The sequence below is a fragment of the Rhineura floridana genome, chromosome 10 (genome assembly GCF_030035675.1).
Source record: "Rhineura floridana isolate rRhiFlo1 chromosome 10, rRhiFlo1.hap2, whole genome shotgun sequence".
In the NCBI taxonomy this organism is placed as follows: Eukaryota; Metazoa; Chordata; class Lepidosauria; order Squamata; family Rhineuridae; genus Rhineura; species Rhineura floridana.
Window position 1 is genome coordinate 91575972 of NC_084489.1, and position 10980 is coordinate 91586951.

General features: G+C 53.5%; 1 protein-coding gene across 1 annotated transcript; it reads right to left on the reverse strand.

Moving 5' to 3' along the window:
- Nucleotides 1-1159: 1159 nt before the first annotated feature.
- Nucleotides 1160-10976, reverse strand: ABCF2 (ATP binding cassette subfamily F member 2). Its single transcript, XM_061586560.1, has 15 exons — nt 10856-10976; nt 10334-10510; nt 9482-9694; nt 7653-7835; nt 7055-7226; nt 6869-6964; nt 6683-6785; nt 6426-6521; nt 5494-5613; nt 5137-5226; nt 4931-5041; nt 4773-4835; nt 4358-4486; nt 3606-3809; nt 1160-2133 (listed from the first exon to the last, which is right to left on the reverse strand). The coding sequence occupies exons 2-15, from the start codon at nt 10485-10487 to the stop codon at nt 1990-1992; spliced, it is 1878 nt and encodes a 625-aa protein (XP_061442544.1). The 5' UTR covers nt 10488-10510; nt 10856-10976; the 3' UTR covers nt 1160-1989.
- Between the last annotated feature and the right edge of the window lie 4 nt (nt 10977-10980).

A 10980-nucleotide genomic window follows, 5' to 3' on the forward strand; every position in this document is an offset into this window, starting at 1 on the left:
CTGCCCAGCAGAAACCCTGAGATGCAAGACGTCTGCCTCAGGGAGGTATAGACTGTGGGGAGAGACACACTTACTCTTGTGCCGATTCCAGGTGTCTCCACCTCTCTTTTCCAAAAAGGGGGGCACACAACACTAGTCAAATTCTGTCCCTTTTTACTCTAAAACCTGATCGGATCAGCTCCAGTCCATTTTTTAAAATGCAGCCTGACAGGTAATAGTCAAACATGTACCTTGGCTTTTAAGAAAGCAGATTTTCATGAGCTCAGAAAAATGCTAGGCAGGATTCCATAACTGCATGGACATCCACAGGGGCAATCCCCACCCTGGTGACCCATAAACCTGAGATATGAGACAAAATGCACAGGGCCTTCCAAATATGTTTTCCTGGAGACACCCATGCATGTCTGGGTAAACAAATGAGGACAGGAGGCCACGATGGGAGTTCCCTAAGGATGCAGCCACAAACAATTCCAAGAAGCCAAGGACAAGCCCAGAAGGGTGAGCCTACGCATGCAGGACAATGTGAGGAAAGCAGGTGAAGCTCAGAAGGAGCTGAGAGGCAAGGGATGCTCAGGGCGAAGGAAAGGGCCACACTGAATGCAACCATGCATTTCCCACATTAGCTGGCTTGCCTCTTAGTCACACCTTTTTAAACAGGAGCAGCTTGGGGTGTGACGTCCCACACTCCCTCACAATAGCAAGACAGCATTGATAATTGTTACATCAGCTAACAGTCAGCTGAAGTTTGAATCTTTGCTTTTACATTCTTGGAAATCAAGGAAAATGTTCCAGCTTCTCCCCGCCAGCTGGTTGAAGGCCTGGTGTAAATACATCAATGAGCAAGCAGGAAGCACTGAGCCACCTGGTTTTGCATGTCCCACCTGTGATAAGAGCAGGGCTTTTTTTCTGTCACATCTTTCCTTAGTGCCTATGGCAGTCACAACTGCTGTGGGTGCTGGTAGAAAGTATCAAGGGATGAATACCAGCACCACATTTTTTTTATCAAAACAAAACCCAGTAGACATGAAAGACCCCTAGCACTGAGCACAGTTTATTAAGAAATAACACTAACCCAGTATCTGAGAACCTTTGGCTGGATCACAATGAAGGATTTTCAGTAATTATTGTAGCAAGCAGAAAAGAGGTATAAACTAAGGAATTATCTGCAAGTAGTTCCAACTTTATTACACATATTAACAATCAGGGAAAATATTTAAAAAATAATGTGAGTGACTAATATGGATATTTTGAAGCCACTGAATTCAAAATGCTTTGTTCATTGATCTTTGCTGGGCTCCAGTTTATCATGGTCCGAAGGCCAGAACTTTCAAGGTGAAATGGAAACAGGTGTGGAGAGGACCTGATTTATCCTTTGCTCCTGTTTGCTCAGTTCAGGTTCTTCTCATACTGGGAAATAGATGCTGCTCAGTTGGAGAGTGGGGTGAGGGGAGAAAGGCCTTGTATCCGTTCTGCAGAAGCTCCCCACCACAAGAAGCAGGCAGAACTATTGAAACATTTTTTCCTCTTTATTATTGACCGATAGTTCTCCCACAGGTCAAGCAATACATTGATAAATAATTATTAAAAACAAACTGAGGCCCAAGGAGGTTCGAGTGAAATCTGGAAACTGAAGCAGAAAGTCAGGCCCTGCACACCAGCAGCAAGCCAGGGGCCCCTTTGCACATATGGAGGGGTGGAGAAGTGCCCTCCGCAGGCAGCGGCAGCAGGGAGAGGAAGAGGAGGGGCTGTCCAGCTGTGGGACCAGAGGGAAGAATGAGGGAGGGAGCATGGTGGCAGCGCTGAAAGGGGGTGAGGAAGAAGCAGCTGCAAAAGCATTGGAAGGGGAGGAGGAAGCTGCCGCCCCCACCCTTGTCTTTGCCTGTTCATTCCCTGGCAGAGTGGAGGAGGAGTAAGTGGCAGGTGGACTGGACTGACACCAGTTTCTGGGGAAAGGTGGCCCAGCTGACCCACCAGGCTTGCGGCAGGTGCTCAGACAGCGTTGGTCTTCTTGGCAAGCGCCTGCTGCGGCTCTTCGCCTACCAGCTTGGACTTGAGATGCTCCTTGTAAGAGAGAATGTCGCCTGGCCACTTGGCGATTGTCCGCTTCTCGCAGACCCATATCTCTTGGGCCACCTGGAAGTGAACAAAAGCAACAGCAGCCTCTTGCATTATGGTAAGTAAGGAGGGTGATGGCATTTGCCAGGCTTCAGCTGGATGAGGCCAAGGAGGGGACTCCCACTAGTGCCACATTGTGCTTCCATCCGTGGCCAGCTGAGGGCCTCTGGGACCTTGCAAAGAGTGCAAAGGTGACAGCTACCTCAGAGGCAGGGGTATGCTATCCCTGAACAGGGAAGCTCCATTGACTTATTATGGCTCCTGACTGTTTCACATCTTTAAGGCAGTGGATTCCAGACTAAACGGTTTCCAAACTTTTTTCCTCTAAGGACCAAAAATTGTTGATGGTTTTGGTAAACCCCTTGATGAATTTTTTCTGCCTATTGCAGCAATAAGTAATGCACTGAGTGCTATGTGATTTTTCACTGTGTTTTTATTGGTTGTTCTATTTCTTATATTTGATTATATTATAATCTGCATTCTGTAGAATATAATAAAATACAAGACAAGTAATAAAACAACTAATAGAAATACAATTAATATTGTGTGAATATTACAATTTTAATTAATATTTAATGCAGACATGCTGTGGACCCCCTGAATGAGAAGTGGGCCATTGGTGGCCCACTGACCACCGTTTGGGAACCCCTGGCGTAGTGCATGAAGAAACATTCCAGGGGCTCTGGACATACCGAAAATCAACTCTAAGTACTAGTGCTGTGAGAAAAAAACTCTCTAAAGCCACTCTTTATGGAACTTCGTTGTGCTTTTTGCCTTCTACCAAGACACCTTTTCAACAGAGAGATTCCCAAACACTTGAGTGCAGGGAAGGGATTTCAGTTCCTCTGCAAAATATCCTAAATGCACCTGTACCAGGGATTCATTTAAGGGCAGTACAATTCTTGTAATTTCATCTTCAACTCCTCTTCTGGTTATTTGTTTATTTATTTATTAAGCCTATATCCTGCCCTTCCTCCTGGAAGGAACCCAGGGCAGCAAATAAAATACTTTAAAACATATTAAAACAAACTTTGATTTTGTCTCTTTCACTACTTCACCACACAGACTGTCGGTGTTTCTGGTAAATATGTCCTATACCTCCAAGATCATTCCTGGGAATCCCAGCATTACATCCATGCAGTTAAAGATAGCGCTGACTTTCAGAGTTCATAGAGTGCCTCCTATAATCTCCTGCTGCACCTGGCTCTCCCCCAAATAGGGAGACACATTCCCAGAAAGGCTTCAGCGCAGCTGCTTCCTAGAAACCTGAGGCTTGCTGGCAACCTTGACTCTATAATCTGCCCCACCTGGCGCCAAAAATCGTGGACCGAATGATCCTGGCAGAGAGGGGAGACTGGCACGGGTGAGAACTCCGCTGCTCCTGCCCCGCATCAAGTTCCACCTCAGAGGTCAAGGATGGCCAGTGGCTGGGCTGCACAGGCACTTCCATGGGAAGACTCCCCCAAGCCACCTCCCTGCCTTCAACAGACCTGTTGGATAAGCCGGAAGTCGTGGCTAACGAGCATCATGCCCCCCTCGAAGTCGTTGATGGCATCTGCCAGTGCGTCGATGGTCTCTATGTCCAGGTGGTTGGTGGGCTCATCCAAGAACAGCATGTGGGGGTTCTGCCAGGCCAGCCACGCAAAGCACACTCGGCATTTCTGCCCGTCTGACAGGTTCCGGATTGGGCTCACCTGTCAGGCAAACCACATCAAGTGAGCTCCTTTCCAACTACGCTTGCAGCCGCAGACCCCACCCCTTGCTCCACCCGGGCCCTGGCCTAACTAGGTGGAGGAGAGAGCCCACCCTTCCATTCCCCTTCCATCAAGAGCCCACCCAAGCTGCATCATGAGACCCATAGCCTGCCCTTCAGCAGTGGGCCTGCTTGCTTCCCAGGCACTCTGGGGCAGCAGGAGGGCCCACAGCGCAGCGGATGACCACCTGCGTTCAGCACTCCGGACCTCTCTGCCTAAAAGGGCCGGGGAAGCACGTGACAACGCTTCAAGGAACACCGTGCTTCGGCCTCCCAAGCCTCGGCCTCCCCAAGCTCTTGATGATGGAAGAACATACCCAGGAACCCAACCCAGGGAAAGATGAAACTGGGGGTGGGGCACAGAAGGCCATCAGAGGGCACCCGTGGGCTCCCTGGCCTCACTCCAGCTGCTCTCCAGGGCCGCTCATTGCTCTTCTTGGTCCTGCTAGAAGCATCTCAGCCTCTGCGCCCAAGCAAGGCCAGGCCCACCTGCTGCTTTCCTGTTAGGCCGTAGCGTCCAATGATCTTGCGCATCTCCTCCTTTTCCTTGATCTCTGGGTAGCACTTCATCATGTACTCCAGCGGTGAGAGGTCCAAGTCCAGCTGCTCTTGCAAGTGCTGAAGCGGCCAGATGGGAACAGCAGGAGAAGTTAGACCAGGAAAGGGAAATTGGGGGGAGGGGGGGAGAGAGAAGGTCTCATCCATCAAGCCCTTCCCAGAGAGACAATAAGAGGTCACATGTCCCTCCCTCCCCCCTCCCACTTAGAGCATGCAACAAAAGGCAAGGTTGCCACCCTGCACCACAGGAAACCAAATGGGCCGCCATTCCCTGCTCCTTCCACCTCCCACTGGGTCTTCAGCAATGCCCTAGAAAAGGAGCTAGCAAAGCCCCCCCCCCCAGCACCTGGTGGTATCTGCCAATCTTGACGTGTGAATGTTTGCGGATCATCCCGTCACTGGGCAGCAGCTAGCAGGAAAGTAAAGTACCAGTCAGCGCAGATCTCCTAGCAGGAGAACGATCAATTCTCCAGGGTTGCCCCCCAAGTCATGAAGGGCACTTACCTCCCCAGTGAGGAGCTTGAGGAGTGTGGACTTCCCAGCCCCGTTGGGCCCCACAAGAGCAACGCGCGTGTCCAAGTCAATGCCAAACTCCAGGTTGTTGTAAATCCAGGGCTGAAGGTCACAGACAATCAGTCAGACCTTGAGAGCTGGACCCCCGATCCCATCACCATGCAACACACCCTTGACCCCCCAGCCCTTCTGCTCACCCCATCCTTGCTGTATCTGAAGCTGACGTTCTGCACCATGATGACAGGAGGAGGGATCTTTCCACATGAAGGAAAGTAGAAGGACAGCGTCTGGTGGGGGAGGGAAGAGGTCCACGTCAACACTCCTGGAGGGGCCAAGAGCAGCTGCTGCTGCTGCTGCTACCTTCTCTTTCATGACGGCTGATCCTCCAGACCACCATCGCTCTCTCCAGCTCTGCACAAGAGCCTCAGAACTGCACCCCAGGCAGCTGGGTGCCTCCCTAGCCCAGCAGAAGTACCTGCTCCCACAAAACACACCCACTAACTCCAACGACAGCTGCGGGGGGTGGGGGTGAGGAGAACCTCACTTCATCCTACCTTGTCATTGATGACCCGTTCAGTCAGCCCTGAGGCCATCATCTTCTGGAGGGTCTTCTCTTTGCTCTGTGCCTGGCGAGCTAACTTGGCACTGCCGTGACCAAAGCGTGCAATGTAGTTCTGCAACAATTCAGAGATCATTTGTGGTTGCAAAATCCTGTCATGCCAGGACTGACCCCTCCCAGGGGAGAAAACCCACCTCCCCCAAGCACCTGTCTCTGTGGAGAATGACAGATGGACAAACAGCTGTGCCTTAGACTAGGCTGGAGCCTCCAGCCTGTGGGCCAAATTAGGCCCCTCGGGGGTCCTTCATGTGACCCACCAAGATGCAGCTGCAAAGATATAGCTATCAAGGAACAAGTGGGAGCCTTAAAGGGCATTCCTGACCCTTCTTTGGCAAATGAGGCTTGTATCTGATGCCTTGTAAATCAGAGGCCAAACAGAAGCGTCACTGGGAATGGTTGCACTCAGGGAGCTCCAAGTGGAGCAGATCCCTGGCAAAAGCAGAGTTTTCAGGCAGCGTCTATTAGCTGATAGGCGCTGATTGTAAACCCAGCTAGGACTGGCTACACTCAGAGGTTCCCAGAGTTCAAGCTGAGCTGCAAAGGAAGAAAGAGAAGAATTAGGAGGTGCACTTAAGAGTTGCCCTCCCAATTGTTTCTTTTGAAGCTAGGCCACCTGATACCAGATGATTAGACAGGTGGGCAGCCCCACACACCTATCGAAGAGTGGAGGGTCTGGCCCACTGGCCTGATCCTGTCTCCCACCCTTGGCCGTCTAACTCAGTCTTGTCAACACCAACTGGCAACGGGTCTGCAGTGATCCAAAGAGGGGACTTTCCCAGCCCCACACCAGGAATTGGCCTTGGGACCTTCTCCATGCAAAGCAAGCGCTCGACCCCTGAGCCACGGTCCTTCCCTTCAGACCGCTACCTTCATGTGGGTGATCTGATCTTGCTCCCAATGGAACCGCTTCATCTGGTTCTCTTCCAGTTCAAGACGGGTCTTCACGTACTGATCGTAGTTGCCCTGGAGAGGGAAAGAAGGAACCCCATCGACCTTTGCTCTGACCCAGCAGGGCTCTTTTTATGATCCTTCTTCGACCTCACCACCACCGCCGGCCACCAGGCTCCAAAAGAGCACCCCGCACTGAGGCACCACCACCAGCAGCGTCCTGCTCTTCTGCTCACCGTGTAGTACTTGAGCTTGCGGTTGTGCATGTGGATGATGTTGGTGCAGACGCCGTTCAGAAAGTCCTGAGAATGGGAGATCAGCACAAGGATGCGCTTGAACCTGCGAAGTGAAGCACAGCACATGGGGTTGAAGGATCTCCATGCTCTGCCACGCTCACTGCTGCTGCTCCTGGGCACACTCACGTTTTCAGCTCCTCCTCCAGCCACACGCAGGCATCCAAGTCCAGGTGGTTTGTGGGCTCGTCCAGCAACAGCATGAAGGGTCGAATGAAGAGAGCCCTGCAGGGAGAGGGAGCAAGCTGGGAGTCACGGAGCCTGTCTAGCTGGAGGAGAGCCCAGCTCAGCTCAGCCAGGCCATCAGGCACCCACCTGGCAAGAGCCACCCGCATCCGCCAGCCACCACTGAAGTCCTTCAGCTTCTTCCTCTGCATGATGGGGGTGAAGCCCAAGCCGTGCAGAATCCGCGAGGCTCGCATCTCAGCCTTGTCAGCGTCCAGCTCCTCCAGGCGCTCATACAGCTCCATCAGCTTCTCACACTCAGCTTTTGTTTTGGGGGGGGGGAGAGCAAGTCACTACTTGGAGGCCCTGCCCAGCTACAGCTCTGGCTATCTGCACCTCTGCTGCTGAAACTGTTCCCCCTCTGGCACAGAAAAGCCACCCCAACTGCCCTAATCCCTGTAACCACTGGGCACGCTGGCCACTGAGGGTGACCAGAGGAGGAGTCCAACAATACTCTCTTTTTACTTTACCTGTCAAGCCATTTTTGAAAGATAATTCAAATTAATTCCTGGTTTTCAACTGTGTTTTGTAAACCATTAGGCAGTTTTATTACAAGCAAACAATTTATATGTTTTGTGCCCACCTCCTGCTTTACAAAAAAAACATCCAGGAGAAGACAGATGGAGGAGCATCACCTCTGTCAGCACGCCTTCTCTGAACTGCTCCCCAAAAGGGCCTGATACATTACCATCCTCGTGTGCAAGCCGCTCAGCTTCCCGCTCTAGCATGGCTCTCTCTGTGTCCACCTCCATCACACACTGCAGGGGTGTCTTTTCACTGGGGGGCATCTCCCGGGTCAAGTGGTAGATGTCAATATGCTCTGGAATGGGCACTTCCCGTTTCCCAATTGCCGACAGCAGCATGGATTTCCCTAGATGTGGAACGGGGCGGGGGAAGAGACAGACAAAGAGAGACACACTCCTTCCAGTCACACACAAAGGCCTTGCTAGCCACACAGCCGTCTCCTGAAGGAGCCACAAGAACGGCCATGATCCACTTCCAGGCATAGTGCAGCTACAGGGGTCCAGCAGGGCCCTCCCTGCCTCCTCCAGTGGTCCCCCGGACCCTCCATTCAGCCCAGGGTAGCTTAGTTGCCATTTAGCTTCCCACTGTATCCTGGAGTGATGCAAGCCGGAGCTGGCCGCTTCTGCCTCCCTTGACCCACTCCCGACACAATTCCATCCCTCCCCAAGCCAGGCAGGGGATCTCAATGTGTCCCCAGAACAAAGGAGGTACCAGAACGCAGGAAGCCACTTTGGACTCACGGAATGAAATACTCCACCGCCGGCCTGCTTAAAAGCCCTGAGTAGTGTTGGCACATATAGACCATCACACACAGCAGCAGCAGCAGCGCGGTCATGGCTGATGGACCCCCAGGCAGCTGTTCTCCTTGGAAAACAAAAAGGCTGGCTGGCTGGTAGGCCAGGAAGACCCCCCAATGCAGCTGGGCCAATGAAGCCCAACTTTTCCTGTGCTTTCTCTGCCAAGAGCATGACTCGAGAGAGGGTGGCTGCCAGTGAACACACAGAACTTGGGTGGGGCAGTAAACATTTCTCCAGTAAACTGTCTGAACAGTTGCGCATCAAGCCAAGTGAAGGAAGGAGGGAACCTTTGGCCGTCCACATACTCTCTAGACTAGGACTTTCATCCTCTGTGACCATTGGCCCTGCTGGCTAGGGCTGATGAGAGGGACAGTCCAACGGATTCACCACCCTGGTCTACCGAAACAATCACCAAGGAACTGGCCCAATGCCTATGAGCTGCTGCGTGGAGATGAGAGAAGGCTGCTGTGCTATTTGTTCAGAGCACAGCAGTTGTGCTCCTGCAGCCTCCCGGGGGCACGGCCAGCTTTTCCTTGCAAGGCTGGCAGCATCTTGGCTTCTTAAGGTAGCTCCTTGCAGAAGAAGAACAAGCCCCAACCCCATCGGAAAGCCTATGGGGCCCGCTGGGGTTGGACCCCCAATTTTAACCTACTGAAATTAATGAACCTAAGTTAGTCATGCCTACCAACATCAGTGGGTCTACTCCAAGTAGGACAATTGCATACAAACTGCTAACTCTTGTCTCAGCAGTACCAATCAATGGGGTTGTATTCAACTAAGTCCTACCCAGAGTAGACCCACTGAAATTCATAGTATCCTAGAATAGTAGAGTTGGAAAGGGACTACAACACCATTAAGTCCAACCCTCTGCTCTATGCAGGAATGCAACTTAAAGTACACCTAAGTCTGAGGAGGACTAGAGCTGAATAGCACCTTACGACATCTCCTCCTCCTCCTCCCACGCTCCTTCTGTACCTGCCCAAGAGAGCAGCAGCAGCAACAACCCCACCCTCCTGGATGGGGTCCAGGACCTCAGGCCCCGGGAGGTTTCATGCTCTGACCCAGTGGCCCCCTTCCCCTTTTTATGACCAAGAAAATCTCAAGTTGATCTGAGCAGGTGCCACTCCCACCCACCCACTGACCGACCCAGTGCCTTGCCACCTTCCTCCTCCAGACAAGCCCCACCCAGTCTCACCAGTGCCATTCAGGCCAATGAGGCCATAGCGTCGCCCAGAGTTGAGTTCCAGCTTTGTATCGCTCAGCAGCTCCTGCCCATGGAAGGTGAGGGAGAGATTGATGATGTGGACGTCAGTGCTGTTTGGGTGTGAGGCAAGGACCCCTGTGACGGCACGGGCCGCCGCCTTCTTCAGCTCAAACTCTTCCATGGCCTTGGTGATGGAGTCTATGTCTGTGCAGAGGAACAGAACAAGGAACAGGAGTGGCTGACCGGCTGGGTGCCCACTTCATTTCAACAGGGGGGAATGCAAGGCTTCCCCCAGAAATAGGACTGCCCAACACTGAGCCTTTTCCATTTACAAGGAGGAAGAAAGCCCCCTTTCAGAATAATGGGGGAGGGCTGCTAATGTGACACATCTTCAGCACAAAAGTAACACACCACCCTCCCTCTCCATGGCAGCTCAGAAGAAGACCCTAAAAAGAAAAAAAACACAGGAGGAGAGAGGAAGGAGGAGCAAGTGGAAGACCAGAGCATCAGTGTCAAACAGCGGGCTCTGCTCTGTGGGCCTCTGCCACAGCCTCACCAAGAATTACAACCTAGTGCAAAGTATTTGCTGCCACAGCACGCACCTCTAAGCGGCTGGCGCACTCTGCAGAGGCTGCTGGAGTACAGAGCGGGGGTCAGACCAGGGACCCTCACACTTCTTACCAGAACCCTGCGTACATCCTTCCCCCCAGCCTCAGTCTTCCCATCTGAAGCAGGGCTCTAGTTGCGGTTGTGACGGTAATACCCCCATGGGGCCTTGCCCTGTTTCCAGAACCAGAGAAGAGGGCGGAGGCTGGCCAACCCCACCAGCCCTCCCTGGCCCACCTGGCTCCTCGGTGCCGTTGACTTCCAGGCTCGCGGCGGAAGGGTCCTGCTCGCTCCCGTCCCCGTTCTCCTCGGGAGTCTTCCTGGGCCTCTGGCGAGCCTTGGCCGCCTCCTTCTTCTTGGCCGCCTTCTTCTTGGCCAAGTCCGAGGGCATCGTGGCACCTCTGGCGGGCGATCCTGGGAGGAAAGTGGGGAAAGTGAAGCTGAGCCGCCGCCGCCGGGGGCTTCTCGGTCTTGCTCGAGGTTAGGAGAGAGCGAGCGGGAGAAAGAGAGATCCCCCCGGAAGGGGAGCTGAGCACAGCCCAGCACTCAGGCCTGGATCCTCGGCCGCCGCCACTTCGCTCCTCGGCCAGCCCCCTCGCTCTCCGGCCCGTGCAAGGGGCTCCCCCGCGGCCTGGAGCAGCGCCGGCCTGGGCCCGCCCCTCGGCGAAGAGGTCCAGGGGCCAAGTGCGGCGTGCCCACCCGGGCCTTCTCCCTAATCCCCCGCAGGCAGGCAGGCAGGCAGGCGGCCGGGCGGCTTACTTCGCGGGCGTCGTTCGTCGTCTCCTCGTCCTCCTTCTTGCCGGCCGGCCGGGGGCTTCTCCAGGTTGGATTCGGGCGCCCTTTCCCTTCTGTCGCAACAGAACAGCTGCTGCCGCGTGCGCTCG

What these genes read in the sequence shown, in the direction of transcription:
- ABCF2 (XM_061586560.1), bottom strand. Translation starts at nt 10,487, where the DNA reads ATGCCCTCGGACTTGGCCAAGAAGAAGGCGGCCAAGAAGAAGGAGGCG. An exon ending in CTGGAGGAGGAGCTGAAAAC is followed by an intron (nt 6,786 to 6,868) that starts GTGAGTGTGCCC and finishes TTCACTTCGCAG; the next exon opens with GTTCAAGCGCATCCTTGTGC. An exon ending in ACTTCCGGCTTATCCAACAG is followed by an intron (nt 2,134 to 3,605) that starts GTCTGTTGAAGG and finishes GTTCACTTCCAG; the next exon opens with GTGGCCCAAGAGATATGGGT.